This window comes from Acipenser ruthenus, chromosome 41 (assembly GCF_902713425.1).
Source record: "Acipenser ruthenus chromosome 41, fAciRut3.2 maternal haplotype, whole genome shotgun sequence".
NCBI lineage: Eukaryota > Metazoa > Chordata > Actinopteri > Acipenseriformes > Acipenseridae > Acipenser > Acipenser ruthenus.
The window spans coordinates 3,849,771-3,866,835 of record NC_081229.1 but is presented as its reverse complement, the minus strand read 5'-3'; the positions used below and the strand labels follow the sequence as shown (position 1 = coordinate 3,866,835).

Below are 17,065 nucleotides of genomic sequence, written 5' to 3'. Positions count from 1 at the left end.
GGAGGTAGTAAGGATTTAGGCGTTTCTAGGGACAATGGAATAAAGAATAGGTGTGTTGTTTCTAAAGTTATGGAGCTAGGCTCGTCAGAAACATATGAGATTGGGTGTGGTTTTCTTCAAGCTCAGGGGTATGGTTTTAGCAAAGAGGAAGCTAAAAATATTACAGGGTTCAACTCTAAGGTTTCTGAGTCCCTTAGCCAGGGCAGGGCAAATAGACAGGGATTTTATGATGATGATGATGATAATACAAATGTGAATGATTCTGCTTCAGCCTGTGTTGCTAAGGAGTCTGTCCTCCTTAGAATGGTTGTAGGCAAGGGACCTAGCTACCCTTTTGCAGGGGTTCCTAAGAGGAGTGTCATGTCAGGAAGGGGTCAGGCTGATGAAAACGGGAGGTCTGTGGTTGTGAGAAATGATGATTTTGATGAGAAGGGACTGGGGTTAGTAAACAAGAGACCTTTTGAAGGCAGAAGTGGGAGAGGCATACCAAGGAACGCTAAAGAATGGCAGGAAGAACCACCTGAAGAGGAGAAATGGACACATGCATACAAGGTGGACATACATGGTGAGTTATAACTGACAGGGGTGGGCTGGGGTTTTTTTTAGTCTTGGGTTGTTTTCTTACCTGAGTATTTGTTAGAGAGAGAGAGAGAGAGAGAGAGAGAGAGAGAGAGAGAGAGAGAAGCCACCACATCCTGACCTCAACACCCCTGTCTGCCATTCTGTCCTCAACAACTGACAATTGTGTCCCTTGTGTATGATGGGGCATGTTTTCGTGGTGTAGGTTTGTGGGTCTAGTCTGTTGGGCTAGGTTAATATTCTATATGCTTGGCGGTTTATTTTACATAAAATACATACTGGTTTAAACTTTTTTTTTTGTATTTGTCTACACTTTAGTTGTGCTTCCCTGCTCTACAGCGACAACATGTGTAAGCAGGCATTAGTATCCAATCTCTTCACTTCCTAATTAAAAGTCTCCCTGGTTCTCTTACATTTGATTAAAGGGCAACATGGGGATTAAGAGATGGAGAGACCGAAACAGACAGAGGGATTGGATCATACATACCCTTACAGTTCAGTCTTAAAAAATCACTTTGAGATCTAATTCTAATGTGTAAAAAAACCCTGGCTAGTAGAACTACTGGCAGACCACATCATTACAAGGGTATAGTTAGAATGCTATGGGACTATTCTATCAATGGCAGCCTCATCCCATTGTAGCTGCCTTGGGCCAGTGCAGGATTCAAGACCAGGATCTATAATGAACAAGACCAAAGCCAAAAGCACAAGGTCAGGGCTGAAGCTGAGGCTAGGATCCTTTTAGGTTAAGGACCAGAGTTAGTGTCAAAAGCATATAGAAGCCTCAAGCATGCAGTTCTGTTTTCCATTTAGAGTAATCTGGGGTGCATGGGATAATTTTCCATGAAATTCATGTGCAAAGGGATCAGGAAAAGGAAAATCTGTTCCATCCGAGTAGAAAGCTATATTTCAGATACTTAAGGACACAGTATCAAATTACTCCTGTTTAACCAGTGAAATGGTTCCTGTTAGTATCTCCCAGGTAATTTATAGCGATTGAGCAAATTAAATGAGGGATTGCAGAAAGAACACACAAAAACACCAATATCAATGTAGAGTTTTTAAAGGTGGAGACACATTTCAAAACTAAATGACAATGTATGTAGTCTTTTTTCTTTTCTTTTTTTTAATTACAATTAGCAATAACAGATTTATGGATTTTAATTTACGGAGTTATGGACAAGAGAAATTACACCTGACCAGTTTGAAAAACCCTGTTCTTGATGTGCTCAGAACCCCACATTGGATCCCAAGCCTACAGATGTAAAAGGCAAGAGAGGCTAGTGAATTCGTTTCTGTTGGTCTATGACACTTAGACCCCCAGGGAGTTGTCTTTTGATGCAGAACTAAAACGTTGTGACACTAAAATGAACGCCATGCACTGTCTGTATTGACATCTTGTCTCCATTAATGAAATCTGCAGCCTGCAGCTCTCCACGTCCTCTGTTGATTTGCAGACAGGCCATTGTATCATTATCCAAAACAGATGAGTCATATATTTGTACTCTTTATTTGTGAATTTTCTATTTTAAAAAATCAAATATTCTGATACAATCAAGCTTGTTTTAAGATTATAGAAATATATATAAAAAAAACACATTTAAAAAATGGGCACTACTGTAGGTGGGGTAGCTTTCATTTCACTGCCCTCTGAAACTATAGCCACTGTACAGATAACCTCTGTAATCTACCAGGGGAAAAATGTTACATATACACACCCTGAAAGCTAATTTCTTAAAAATGTTAGCAATGTATTATTCAAAAAATATAAGTGTCAGACAAGCTCTTTAAGCTCTTAAACTTTTTCAGGACCAGTGGCTTGTAACCTGGTTCCAGGAGACCTAGTTTGAGGCAACTTTGCTGTATCAAACCCCCAGGTCTCCCCTGGTGTGCCATGCAGTGGCCTGAAACCTAGTCTCCTGAAACCAAGTTCCAAAACACAAAGTGGCTTTGTGTTCCCTCAGTTTAAGAGCGTGTCTGAAATTTTATATTTTCCATGTATATTTTCTAAATAATACATTTCTAACCCTTTTCATTTATTGGCAGGTGTGTAAGAAATTAGCTTTCGAGGTGTGTATCTGTAACTTAGGTTTGCTGTTTTTATTGTATGTTTGCTTACCTTAAGACATGTGTGGGATTGTACTGTAGGTCCTGTGCTGTGATCAGTACATTTGTGATCTTCCTCTGATATGTCTGTGGTCTGTATATAGGAGTTGAGGGATGGGTCAGTGAGAGGACTTGGAGACAGCCTGTCACTCTCAGCTCATTGCCTCCAGCACAGCTTTACCAAGACAACCCCACACAACACACAGCGAGGAACACAAGGAATTGGGAGAAGGTGAGAGGGGTGCGAGTGTGTGCCTGTGTCTGTCTGTCTTTTCATGTGTATGTATGTGTGCCTGTGGGTTTGTGGCTTTTGATATTGCTTCAAAGGAACTCAGCAAAAACAGAGACAATACACAGTGAACTTAAATTACCAACAACACTGACAAAATAAGTTATAAGTGATAAATGTGCGTGCTAGTATGAGAACAACCTATATTATCAGAACCGCGTCCCCGTTGGCTCCCATTATATTCAGGCTTCAATGTGGTGATAACAAGCAGATTGTGATTAACAGAAGTAATATTAAGCAGGTCTGACTGTATTCAAATGGCATTCGTAGTTAAATGTGCTTTCAGTATAGCATAACCAATAAACCCATTTAAAGAAGAACAGAACACATGCAGCAATTCCTTTCCCTCTATTGCGTTCTTTCCCTGAGTTGTCAGCTTTGCCTTGTCAATAACATTCCTATCGCAGAGCCATGTGGAATCTTTCACAGCAGAGCCTCTGCCCTCCTCTCCCCTCCCCTCACTCTCTCGCTCTCTCTCTCACCCTCTCTTTTGATTCTCATGGCGTGCACAGCCTCTTATACAGTTGTGATCATCCCCCTTGAAAACAGCCCTTGGAGCAGCGATGCACTGCGATTCTTCCTTTGGGTAGGGACGGACCTGTCTGCATGGCTTTCTATCTGCCTGTCAGCCTCTAGCTGTCTGTCTGTAATGAACTCAGGGGTCTATAATGGCAGCATGTACTGTATGACTCTCTCCCTCTTTTTGCAGCTGAAGAGACTGAAGGGTCTGGAGCAGGAGAAGGACTGTTTGTGCAATGGGCTGAGTGTTTTGGACCGGGCTCGTTTCTGGTACTGCCAGCAGATCGCCGATCTGAAGGAAAGACAGCAGTGTATTAGCACAGAAGACACTGTGAGTCTGAGTTCAGAATTGTGATTTGGGGAAGCCTTGGAGTATTTTTAAGCAATAAAATACTGGTTATTATTATTATTATTATTATTATTATTATTATTATTATTATTATTATTATTATTATTATTATTATTATTTTGCCATTTGTTGATTAAAATGGCAGTTAAGAAGCAGTGGTTTTGTTCTTATTTTAAATATTTGAAATCTCTACAGATTTCAGTATTTGGCTTTGCTTCTGTAAAGGGCAGTGTTGTGTGAGTCACTGCTGTTATGGACTGCCCCCTGTAGGTGAGATGAGATGAGATTAAAAGCTCTATAACCACAAATGCAGACGAGCCCACATCGTTTGCATAGTGATTAAGACGCTCCCTTACGTTGTGGTTGGTCACTGGTTTGCACCCAGACTCCGCCCTCTTTCACTCCTCTTTAGCTTTTCTGCAGATAGAAGTTCTATCTAAGTTCCGCTGTGTGGTAGTGCTCTGCATTGCAACTTCTTGATTGGTGGATGAAAGTTTCTAATGTTTTCTAATATTGATTAATGTTGCTGTTTACAGGAAAAATTGTCTTGAGTGAAATAAATATATCTATATGAATGCAACCTTTCCAGACGCTTATGGCAGAGATATCAGACTTCATCCATGGCTGTATTTCTTTTCAGGATGATATTGTCGGGGATTTCTTCCTCAAGTCTCGAATCCAGGAAGTGAATCACTGCCTTGAAGACTTGATGTCTGATTCCGTAAGCCATAAGCAACCGGATTGTCACCAGCAAGTTTTCAATTTCCTTAAAGAACAGAACAGATTACTGAGACAGGTCAGAAGATAATGCAGAAATGTAGCTTGCTTGTGTATCTGTGAGAGTGATCGACAGGGAATAGTTATCGTTGGTGTCAGAGTAAACCTTTTAAAATGAGCTTCACAGTTTAAAATGAAGAAATATGACCTGGGTTGGTGCAGAATGTACATACCTGTTAACTGCACATCAAAAAGGGATCATGTTAACAGACTATCAGGTTTAAAGAGCAAGTAGCTTCAAGTAAAAGTTTCAGTTTTTTTTTACTGTTTCCTTACCTTTTTATGATTTTTGCAATCATAAAAAGATTTAAATGAATATATATATATATATATATATATATATAATCCAGGGCTGGCAATGGAATGTGAAACAAGCAATGTGATTGGTCGGGCAAGGTTCCAGCACCCCATATATTGGATGGATACAGACAGTAGGAGCCTTGTCACATACTCGAAATGACTGCGCTGCCTCACAAAATGTAAAGTACTGGTAGCCAGCTTCTTTACAATTAATTACATTAAGGGGTTATTTTTAATTTCAGGGTCAAATTAATTGAAAAATAAATTCCTATTTAAGGGATTTTCATCTCACAGAGTGGCTAAAGAAAAAAAACAAAACAAAAAAAAAAAAAATGTGATACATATGGCAGATCTTTGAACTTTGTGTGTTAAAGTGTGGCTAGATCTCAGACTGTGGATATAACCACTGGTATGTACTGTAGGTGTGACGGGCAAGGTTGTGTGCTACACTGCCATTACGGATTCTATCCTGTTGGTGACATAAGATGAGGTTAAAAGCTCTTAAAACAGGAATGCTGAGGAGCCTGGCTCTTTTGCATTGGGATTAAGACGCTGGCATGCGGTACGCGGGGGCGCCCGTTCACGCCCAGCCTCCGCCCTGTTACATTGGCCGCTCCAGTTTGATACTGTATCGAGATGAAATTCAGTTTTACAAACAGGTTTTATAGTGTAGATGGACATGCTACATCATTTAATGTGTGTGGTCATTTTTATAGTTTTGCTTTTTTTTAAATAATTTTCCCCACAGGAAGTTAACGAGAAAAGTCAGCGGATTTCACATCTGGAAGGGGAAAGGCGCGACCTCTTAAAACAGCTGGATGACCTCAGAGCCGTTAGCCCCGCCCACAGGGGTCGCACAATCAACTGAAGGATGTTCCAGATCAGTTGTTGTTGCATTTCCTGTGTTTGAACGACAGCATCTTGTTTCTCCACTCCCAGTTCTTTTTTTTTCATTCCATGGAATTTTTAATAAATAAATAATAAGGTAAAATGATAACTGAAAGAAAAACCCTTCAGTCTGTATTTCAAGGTGACCATATGGCTCCCGGGTTCACTTTAACACTTTGGAGCACATTAGGTTTTACATTATTCAAAGTGCAATGCATTCAGATAGCCTGTACCCCTGTTTGTTTGCCTGTTTAGATTGTCAAAAGTAACCTCGCACCTTGATGTGGTAGAAATATGTAATTTTTCCCCCTCAGAATATCTTGCATACAGGTGATTTGTGTTCTATTCATTTTTTAACTTAGGCTAAAAAGTCTAGTTCTTCTATATCCTTAGCACTGGCCCCATTATCACTGGTCCCCCTTTAAATGAATGCTATGGTATATTATTTAACACAAATTAAAGGAGTGCTGCCAGCTCTTCATGGTAGTGCGTCAATAAGCATGAAATCTATAATAACTGTGAAAAAAACACAGCCTTACTCATGATGAACTGCGAAGGGTAAAAAGGAAGAACACCAAATCAATTTTAGGGAAACTGTGTCTGTGACTGACTGCATCTCACTGAGTCATTAGTGTTATTCTGGAATTGCCTTTTGTTTGACAAAAAAGTTTGACGAAATACATTTGTATTACCCTGAAGAAACTGAGGCTAGCATTACCAGCAATAGCAACTTGTATTTAGAATAAGTATTGCACAGTACAGACAGACAGTGGGTCTGATAAGTCTGGTATAGCTGCATTTACCACACAATCTATCCTATATCATTGGCACACAATACATTGTAGTCTACTGTGTTTTGTTTATTGCTAGTTATATAATCTATGTGACATCTTTTGATAAGTAGAATCTCTGTATCATTCATTTTCATTTGGGTTCCACATCCTGTTATTCTGCAATAAAGCTGATTCTAATACAATATAGAATATATTCTGATACAAACAATCTGATAGAAAGAAATCTTCAATGGATCTCAATAAGCAGTTTGGCACACCAGGGTGTGTGTGTGTGTGTGTGTGTGTGTGTGTGTGTGTGTGTGTGTGTGTGTGTGTGTGTGTGTTGTTTTTGCATGATGTAACCCTATCCTTACCCCAACCCTAGCCCTCACTCTAACCAACTCTTTTCTGATACAAATGTGTACATTATAACTGTGCAAAATAACATTGTAATGATGTGTACACAGTAATGAGAGATATTTAATGTAAAGTGTAAAAACAACTTTGTCGATGCCCTGAGATATCACCATGGCTATGACACCACATAGCCAATTCAAACGATTACTGCAATTCTATAATGTGTTTGTTTCTCAATTACTCATCTTCAATATATTTTATTTTGCATTCAATATGTTACAGAAACTAACCTAAATTATTATTATTATTATTATTATTATTATTATTATTATTATTATTATTATTATTATTATTATTATTATTATTATTATTATATGTTTACTGTAAAGTGAGTATACTTAAGTGTATTTGGTCAAATGGTTCTTTGGGCTTATCAGCTTTGTATGTGTTACAATCTATAACACTTCCTTCCTCCCTCTATCTGTGACTGTCAGGCTATCACCATAAATAGAACCGAGAGAGAGAGAGAGACGTATGAATTGTAAGAGCAAATTGCAGTCCAACTGAGTTTACACGCTAGGTTTTAATATGGTAGTAAGAGCACCCAGGGATTCGCTACTGTTCAGCTTCACACTAGAGAGCTACAGGGTCTTCTGGTTTTCATTTCAACCGAGCCAATTATTGGCTTAATTAGTCAAGAATAACAAGTGTTCCAGATCTTTAGTCCTTGATGACATAAAGACACCTATAAAACCTGCAGGATTGGGGCTCTCCAGGACCAGGGTTGGAGATCCCTGCACTAGAAGTATATAGAAGTGCAAGTTCTTGAACTAATTAACCCTTCCACCTGAAGTAGTTTCAGTCATTATCCATATACCCGTATATTGTATCTGTCATGGACTACCAGTTGCTATGTAGATTTTGTATGTACACTTTTGAAATAAGCACAAGTTAACCAGTGGGAACAAAAATCCACTTTGTGGCTTGGAACTTGGGTTCAGGAGACTAGGTTTCAGAACACTGCATGGCACAGCAGGGGAGACGTGGAGTTTGATACGGCAAAGTTGCCTCAAACTAGGTCTCCCGGTCTCCTGGAACCAGGTTTGAAGCCACTGTTCCTGATATAGTGGCTTTGTGTTCCCTCAGCTTTATAATATAGAAGACATGGATCTTCTTTTCAATTATATCTGTTGGCATGCTGGGTAACAAAGCTCTCACTTAGATTTTGATCAGTGTCTTCTCAGTCAAAGCATGTTACTGGCTTTAAAACACGTCAGTCATTATGGAAAGCAGATGTTTAAAAAGAAGCTGTGGAGAGAATCATACTCAGGTGAAATGACCAAAGGACTGCAGACTAGCTGATATAAAAGCATGCAAACTGAGAGCTCTCTTTATACCAGCATGTTACCAGATATCGTGTGGCACTCTGACATGTTTTAACACTGGGAGTTGAAACATCAAGTTGGTCCAATGACTACCCAATTTGAAGTCCAGTTTTGTAAGATGGAGTTGAAGAGGTGAAGGTGAAAACAAGATAGCCACCAAATGATACACAAAGTGATCCACAAATCCAAGAGGTCCTACCAAATATTAACAGAGGTGAACGTTTGAGTACTAATGATGATGATTATGAGTATGATTATGTATTATGATGATTATTATTATTAATTAGTCATTTAACAGATGCTTTTATCCAAAGCGACTTACAAAGACTAGGGGGTGAACTATGCATCAGCAACTGCTGCAGAGTCACTTAAAATAGGACCTTGGTTTTACGTCTCATCAGAAGGATTAAGAAGTTTCTTTACTAAATATAAATTAATTTTTATTTTGGACTAATATAACCCTATATATATACCCTAACCCTAAAAATAGCCCAAACAAACAACCATACATTGTCACTGAATGGGTACTGTTATATTTGTGTACAGTATAGTTGGTAATAAATGACCTTTCACAATGCAGTTGTGTCTTTGAGGCATCGTCCCTACTTCCCTTATTTATCTATGACTCAGGATGTGGTTAGACTGCCATATTAGTTTGCCACTTTTCAGTGTCAGAGCTCAGTCTGTTTTAAGAAGTTTTCCGAGTGACAGCTGTGGACATGAGGACCCTGCTGGCTCTAAATGTACTACTGGGTGCTGTAATGAGCAGCACCACAGGTAAGTGAGATCTGTCTGTCCTTATGCAGATATCTTTTTAAATATATTTCAAAAGGTAGAAAGGAAAATTCTACATAATTTGGGTTTTTTGCTTTTCAGTGTTTACTGGGATGAAAAAATAAAGTGAATTCTGCTTTTCCTCAAAAGCACTGTTCTGGAGTCTTAATGTGTTAAAGCATCATGCAAACCAGTGTTCCCTTCTCACTAGACCAGAGTGTTGTACCAACGACAGCGTGACTAATAAGGCTGTATTTTCTTCACAAATATGTTTGCCTGCTACCTGCATTAAGGAACCTGGCAGTTGGTTCAAGTTGCTTCCTGTAAATGATTGGACACGCTGCATACAGCTGCACGATTTCTTTAAAATGTCTTCAATGGAGAAAGACACTGGCAGCATCAAAGACCCAAAATATTTCTGCTAAAGATCACTCTGTCCATTCCCTTCCCTGTCTGGCAACACATAACGCACTACATATGACAAATTCTGGCTTGTGAGGCTGGATTTAAATAATATAGAGGGGTGGCTAAGTATCATATCATAGGTGAGTAAAGAAATGGGCCTACGGGGTTAAAGCTTTTTCATATTTTGAGGTCAGGTATTTATTCAGGGATACTAAAGATATTAAGCAAGCAGATCTGAGTAGCTAAAAATTGGCCACAAATGCCCCACCCTTATTCTTCTGCTGCAATACTTTTAGAGGGTAATGTATGTTTTGTTCATATTCTTATTCAATCTGAATTTTAGATGTCACCCCTCCCATAACTGTTAAATTAGTGCTGAATTTAGACTATGTCTTCGAAGACATTGAAAAAGATTTCTAGTCCAAAACGGTTGTCATTGATTTTTCGATGTACACATATACTTCAGCATACCTGACAATTATAACTGTGGACTGAAAGTTAAAACTGCTTGCCATATTTTCTCTCTCTTTCAATAGTTAATCAGATATCAAGCTTACCAGGAACAGCCATTTCCTTGCACTGTACTGCCACAGGACCGTCTGTAAATTGGCTCTGGATTCCAAAATACCACAAATGTGCCGGATTTCAAGGATCACTGAAAGTAATCTACAGTGTCGGTCAGACTGGAGTTCATAAAATGGAAGTCGAGGTCTTTAAGAACCGATTGGAAGTGATCAGTGATATCAAGACAGGGACGAACTCTCTGGTGCTTAAAGATGTGGTGGCAAGTGATTCAGGGCGCTTCACCTGCTGCGATCGAAATGGAGGAAGGGAGACCTATGATCTTCAGGTGAAAGCAGGTAAATCATCTTATATACACTCAGATGTTATTTTATATAGTGGTACTCTTTGAAATAACAAAAAAAATCGACAAATCTGACAACTTAAACGTTATTTGTTTAATTTTTTCTTTCATTATGTATGTGATCATTTATAAAAAATGTCAGGTCTATTTTCCTTAAATATTTCTCAGCAGACGGGTACCTGACAAATCATTACACGTTCGTTGTAAAGTGTTGTTTTAAAGAAAATAATGTAAAAAAAAACACGAATAATTTGGTAATACTGTATATTAAGGTGCTGCTTATTAATGTTATATAAATATATAATAGATGCTTAATAACTGTGTTATAGAGTGTTAATAAAGCATTATAGATGGTTTATAACCATGCAATAGGAATTACGTTTAAACATCCCAATGTACAATAGGTAGCTAAAAACTGTCCCCTTTAAAAAACTGTAATTCCATCTATGGCTATTGCATGGTTATAAACCATATATAATGCTTTATTAACACTCTGTAACATAGTTATTAAGTATCTATTATATATTTATAAAACATTTATAAAACATTAATAAGCAGCACCTTACTATAAAGTGTTACCTATAATGCTGATAGCGATAGTGCCCTCTTGATGAAGGCTGTGTCGTGTGGTAGCTGTGGTAGTAAAGCCTTCATCCACAGGACTATTGCTTAATGCAAAAAAACTGCTTCATATGTGTATTCAATTAATGCTTTGTTCAGTTGAATGCTGTTGTTAAAGTAAACAGGCACAAAATATTAATTAAACAAGCATTCAAAAATATTTCCTTAATAATTATTTCATTCTTTGCAGGTTGCTATAAAAACATTAAAATCACCAGTTCGAAATTGCCTAGGCTGGGAGGCCATGTTACTCTGTATTGCTCCTCCTGTACCAGTGATCCACTAACTAAAAATAATACATTTGCCTGGAACTTCAATGGAAAACCCATCTCTTACACTCCAGAAGTTATTGAAGGGAAAAGAACGCTGACTATATCGCAGGTAAGAGACATCCATGAAGGGAAATGGAGCTGCCAGTCTGTGAAAGACCCCTCTCAACACTCAGAATACTGTCTAGACTTGGGATCACAGGCTGGGCAAAGGCACAAGGGGCAACAGATCACATCACAGGCTACCTGCATCCCCTCGACAACAGAGAAAGCTGCTTCAGACAAACCAGCACAAGGTGAGTGAGGTACTTCTCCCATATTAATCAACAATATCCTCCATGATATTTACTTAGAAATAAATTATTATTTAACAGACTCTTTTATCCAAAGTGACTTACAGAGACCAGGGGGTCTATGCTGCTGCAGAGTCACTTACAATAGGACCTCGGTTTTAAGGGCAAATGAACAAAGAATGTGCACTGGTTGGCACAGATTTTAACAGTTCCTGACTATTGCGTTATAAAGGGGCAGTACTGTTTTAATTTAAGTTGAGAGAGACAACGCACATTGAGTTGTGAAGCTCTGAGTGGTGTGTCACGCTGGGCAGGCTGGTTTGATGTTAATCCCAGCCAGGAGGCAGTGTAGTCACGAACTGCGTTACAAGCACATAACACATTTATTTCAATATTCATATATTCAAATAAATTTCCATCTCTCCCTGGATGCATGTCAATCATCACCTATTTGCATTCAGTTTTGTGTGTGTCAAGCCATTGACGTCTTCCATAAACAAGCCATATTTTCTAAAACTACGATTGCCCTCAAAATGACATCCCATAGGTATTATTAGGATGCTTTTATGTTGACTGTGAGGTCGCCTCGTTTGTGGAACTGCTCTTGCTGAAGATACACTTGTAATGATGCATTCTGATTGATATTAACTTCATCATGCAGGAGAAGCTGGTGGTTGGAATGGTTCCTTGGTGCCAGTGGTTGTTATTGTGCCATTAATCGCTATTACAGTGCTGTTGACTCCTGGAGTATGGCTCTGCAGAAGAAAGAAATCACTCAGGTACGCTGTGTTATAATAACGGAAACACCTACTGTGCATATTGATTTCTCCTTAACTCGAAATGCCTCCTCACTTTAACCAACTTAAGATCAAATTGCTTGTTTTCACCTGCCATACCTCAGCAGCAGAATTCAAGGTTGATGAATGAAGGTAAACCTGGAATTAACTGCTTTGTTACACCATCCGGAATGAGACCAGACCATGTTTCAAATGTGAACAATGTTTACCATGTATTAGTTACCCGCATTATATTCTGCGTTGAACGTTATTGTTCCGATACAATACTTGCCACTAGTATAACAGAGAAAGAGACAATTGATCAGATTACCCCTGGAGAGACAGCCTCAGATGCTACATCGATGTTTCATGATAATCCTGGAGCTATCCAGTGCCTTAGAGTTTGTTCAAATATTCAGAGTTTGTTTAAATATTTAATTGTTTAGCCCAGCAATAATACCTCTGTTCTAGTGCCACCATATGTATTGTTATAGTGAAGGAGCTTGAACTAAAAGCTAAAGAGTACACCTGAAGGTTAACTAATAACATATTTGCCAACTTCTTATTCATTTGTATTACTTTCAGGATGAAGCAAAGGGAAAATGTAACTGTTGGTAAGTCTATTTAGCTGCATGTCTACCTATAGAACATGTGCGATTGCTTGCCTGTCTGTATGCCCAGATACTGAACTAACTGTCTGTCTGTTTGTCTGTCTGTCTGCCTGCTTCGAAAGGTGAGACACCTGAGTAGATTACTTTCTGAAGCAAACCCTCCACTCCTTGCTTGCATGGAACTACACTTTGCATTGCTAATAAATAATGGATCGGAGTTCTGTTCCCTAATCTCAACTCTATGAGCTCTGGTTCAATAGCTGAGAATGAGGCCAGAATCAAGGACAGATGTAAAAGGAGGTGAGCTTCTTTGGGTAGTCCAGTCAGTCACCCACCTAGGAGGCTGTTTCAGTTGCCTGTATCCTGAAACTGCCTGCCTCCTTGTCCCTTTCAAATGTTTTCAAAAGGTGTGGTAAGGCACTGCTGTATGGCTAAGCATTCAGAAAGAATGCACTAAAATGGTGGTAAGCTTGTAAAAGGATCTCCTCACCTCTCTGCCTGTCTGACAATGCCTGCTTGTCTGTCTTCCTGCCTCCCTGCTTGCCTGACAGTATCCCTATCTGCCTCTGTCTTTCTCTATGCCCGCCCCTCTTCTCTATTGGTCAGATTCATGTTGTGGCTCTTCCACCCTGTCAGTAGACCCCTCTAAATCAGCTACACACTCCACCTGCTCCACCACCCTCTGTGGAGAGACTTCACAAGCAACGACAGTCACTGCACAGGTACCTTTTTTTACCTTTTTTTACCTTATTGATTCTTAACCAGAGTAACTGGATTGAAATAGCTAGGTTTCAGGCTTAGCAAATGATGTACAGTACAGCATATATTTACAAGTGCTTTAAACAACATCACTGCTTAATTATACAACTGTTTTGGTAACTTTAACTGTAGGAGGCAATGTCACACTTATTTAAAGCAAGCAGGCATTTTGCCTAGCTTCCTCAGCTAGTAACAACATGTATTAGTGATTTGAAATCTCATAACTTTCATCAACCAATCATGAAGTGCCAAACCTATTGATAATAACTACTGTCAGGTTCATTTTTAGTGTGCTTTTCTCCTAGTACAGTGTACTGACTTGTTGGATGATTTAGGTCTTGAAGGATGAAATTCAGTATGCCTCCCTCGATCAATCGCAGCTAAGAAGTAAGCAGACAAGACCTAAAGTAAGCTATTTGTTTTTAAATTTAGAGTGATCAATTGCATAACTGGTTTCCCACCAACTTGAAATGCCAACAACCCAGGAAGATTACAGGTTTCACCCAGCGAAACTAAAAGCTGATGTTGCTAAGCTACTGAATCCCAGAGGTCAGAGTTCAGCCTAATCGATCTCCGATTGGATTTCGTCTGGCACATGACCAGTAAGGTTGAGTCACAGCATTTGAGCAAAGCTGTGGTTCTAGCAGGGAATTCACTTTAACCTTAGACCATCTTATTTGTCCTTCAATAAACAATACATCCAATGATCGAAAAAGAAAGGATTTCTATCTTACCTCAATCTATTACATCACTGCTGTGCACTGGAGTTTGCCTCTTCATCCTCAGCCTCCACCTGGTTTTTGACTTTGTCTAACGGGGGAGGGCAGCTATCCTGCCCCCCTGCCCATGGCTTCCCTGCGGTTAGCCTCTCTACTTATCTGTGAGCTAATTTATGGGCAGGGGTACCTTGAAAGGCGAGACCAAAGGCCAAAAATGTCAAAATATGTATAATGTAGTAGTTTTGTCTAGTCTAAGCTTTTATAAATAATCTAACTAAGAAATTGCTTTAGTTTGCACAGCTGTTGTGTACATATATTCCAAGGCTAAAATAGACCCATTTTTTAAAAAAAATATGCCACTGAAACCTATTTGAGGGCCTTTGTTTCACTGGCAGCTTTGTTTTTTTTCTCAGGCTGGTAGTAAGGTGCAGTATGCCTCTATTGATCATCTCCAACCAACCAGAAATCACCTGCCTGCTTCTGAAGACTGCACCCTGTATTCTACTGTTTGGGGAGATTGAGCACCATAGGTGTAAGTGGGTTGTCCAACGCATGATATTAGCTGTACCGTACCATTCTCTGCCATTTGTCATACTTACCACATGCTATTACTGGACGTTACTCATAGAAGCAAGTTTTATTTTTTTTTATTTTTTTTACTGTAAGTTAACTGCTCTTAGTCGAACTCGCTCTTAAATGTAATTACTTACTGCATTCTTTATTTTGCTCTTATTTGAATTTGATCTTGTTGTACTTTGCAATGGCTCTTACCTGTAATGTGACATTCTGTAATGTGATATTGAGGGCAGCAGTGTGGAGTAGTGGTTAGGGCTCTGGACTCTTGACCGGAGGGTCGTGGGTTCAATCCCAGGTTGGGGACACTGCTGCTGTACCCTTGAGCAAGGTACTTTACCTAGATTGCTCCAGTAAAAACCCAACTGTATAAATGGGTAATTGTATGTAAAAATAATGTGATATCTTGTAACAATTGTAAGTTGCCCTGGATAAGGGCGTCTGTTAATAAATAAATAAATAATAATATTGTATAATGTGATAATTTGCAAGGAGATCGTTTGTAATGTGATCATTTCTACTGTGATGCTTTGTAACAACTGTACGTCACCCTGGATAAGATAGGAGGCTGTGTGGTCCAGTGGTTAAAGAAAAGAGCTTGCAACCAGGAGGTCCCTGGTTCAAATCCCACCTCAGCCACTTACTCATTGTGTGACCCTGAGCAAGTCACTTAACCTCCTTGTGCTCCGTCTTTCGGGTGAGACGTAATTGTAAGTGACTCTGCAGCTGATGCATAGTTCACATACCCGAGTCTCTGTAAGTCGCCTTGGATAAAGGCGTCTGCTGAATAAACTAATAATAATAATAAGGGTGTCTATTAATTAATAATAATGAAACAGACTATCAAAGTGTTATCATCAATGCAATTATATCACATTATAATATAATGTGATATAATTAACAGCTGATAGCTAATGAAACAAAAATTCACTAATCTCCCCAATCCTGCGTTTCCGTTCACTGTGTACAGCAGGTTTCAAATGTGAAGCCCTTCAATCACTGACTGGAGATCTGTTTGATGTGGCCAGATAGTTAGTTATAAGCATCTGGTTGGATCCATTGGTGAAGTTTGATTAGCATATTTCAACTATGCCAAAGAAAATAGCGCAAAAACGTGATTTTCTTTTTCAACAGTGAAAAAACTTTACACCTCAAAGTAGATGTCGTGTTATTAAGAGATCTGTTTTTCCCTTGTTTGATTATGGTTACACTTTATTTTTACATGCCTCTGTTGAGCAATCAAAAAACTAGGCTTGCATAATGAGCAAAGCAGCCATATTTCTATTAGAATGCCATCTTCAAACCCATCACTGCCAGTTACCTGCTTCTTTAAATTGGATGTCGCTGACTTATAGAAGGAAATTGCATTACACTGGGTACTTTATGTAAAGCTGTAATATTTTTGTTGCCAAGTTACCTAGGCTCGATGTTACAGGTAAAATATACCTAAGTACAGTTTACGATGTAGTCTTACCCTTATTTATCAAGTGCCTTAGATTGGTCCTGTGCTGGCCAATCAGCATTTAGTTACAGCGCCCCCTATGGCATGGAATAGTATGGGCCAGATGGAACACATAGAACAGTGTCTACGTTTATTTTAATGAGTAGGTTTCTAGAATGATCGCAGTGTAAATGTGTCTGATCCCAGATTGAATGTATGATAGTGTTGCTGTTTTTAATGATGTAACATGACTGCTGTCTGTTTCTGGTCATCTTGCCAGGACACTCTTGTAAATGAGGCCTCGGTCTCAATGGGTTTATTCCAATCTAAAGAATGAATAAATAAATAAAAAATAGATTTTTTAAAAAAAGTTTTGAAAGAAGCGCATTCTGTAACATATCATACAAATTACACAACAACTCTCAGATGGCATTTATTTTACCGCGTGTGTTGCTAAAGAACTAATAACGAGCCTGAAATAGTTTGCTTTTTTTGTTTTTGTTTTATTTGCTATGTCTTTAAATGCATTTGAACGTCTCCATGGCAACATATGTTTGAAGAAAATGAAAAGAGATTCACATTTATATTAACATTTTACTCAATAAAGACTGATTTCTTCCTTTAAATATAATATTCT

General features: G+C 38.8%; 2 protein-coding genes across 4 annotated transcripts; both read left to right on the top strand.

The window, feature by feature from the left end:
* Positions 1-3,393: 3,393 nt before the first annotated feature.
* On the top strand, positions 3,394-6,976 carry LOC117433599 (suppressor APC domain-containing protein 2). Of its 2 annotated transcripts, none has more exons than XM_034055963.3 (4): positions 3,394-3,560; positions 3,684-3,824; positions 4,483-4,563; positions 5,668-6,976. In XM_034055963.3, the coding sequence occupies exons 1-4, from the start codon at positions 3,474-3,476 to the stop codon at positions 5,785-5,787; spliced, it is 429 nt and encodes a 142-aa protein (XP_033911854.3). In that variant the 5' UTR covers positions 3,394-3,473; the 3' UTR covers positions 5,788-6,976. The 2 variants fall into 2 exon arrangements, with proteins under 2 accessions (XP_033911854.3, XP_034775110.2); XM_034919219.2 differs by having other exon boundaries at positions 3,397-3,560; positions 4,483-4,638; positions 5,668-6,972.
* Positions 6,977-8,984: 2,008 nt separating this feature from the next.
* Positions 8,985-16,662, top strand: LOC117964998 (uncharacterized). Of its 2 annotated transcripts, none has more exons than XM_034909918.2 (8): positions 8,985-9,099; positions 10,038-10,361; positions 11,178-11,552; positions 12,211-12,328; positions 12,911-12,939; positions 13,576-13,658; positions 14,031-14,102; positions 14,828-16,662. In XM_034909918.2, exons 1-8 carry the CDS (start codon positions 9,042-9,044, stop codon positions 14,933-14,935), a joined length of 1,167 nt encoding a protein of 388 aa, XP_034765809.2. In that variant the 5' UTR covers positions 8,985-9,041; the 3' UTR covers positions 14,936-16,662. The 2 variants fall into 2 exon arrangements, with proteins under 2 accessions (XP_034765809.2, XP_034765808.2); XM_034909917.2 differs by having other exon boundaries at positions 13,573-13,658; positions 14,828-16,661.
* Positions 16,663-17,065: the final 403 nt, after the last annotated feature.

Excerpts from the sequence above, each read along its gene's own strand:
- LOC117964998 (XM_034909917.2), top strand. The coding sequence starts at position 9,042 with ATGAGGACCCTGCTGGCTCTAAATGTACTACTGGGTGCTGTAATGAGC. Across the intron at positions 10,362-11,177 it reads TGATCTTCAGGTGAAAGCAG|GTTGCTATAAAAACATTAAA; the intron begins GTAAATCATCTT and ends CATTCTTTGCAG. Across the intron at positions 12,940-13,572 it reads AAGGGAAAATGTAACTGTTG|TAGACCCCTCTAAATCAGCT; the intron begins GTAAGTCTATTT and ends CCACCCTGTCAG.
- LOC117433599 (XM_034919219.2), top strand. The coding sequence starts at position 3,474 with ATGGCGTGCACAGCCTCTTATACAGTTGTGATCATCCCCCTTGAAAAC. Across the intron at positions 3,561-3,683 it reads CACTGCGATTCTTCCTTTGG|CTGAAGAGACTGAAGGGTCT; the intron begins GTAGGGACGGAC and ends CTCTTTTTGCAG. Across the intron at positions 4,639-5,667 it reads AGAACAGATTACTGAGACAG|GAAGTTAACGAGAAAAGTCA; the intron begins GTCAGAAGATAA and ends TTTTCCCCACAG.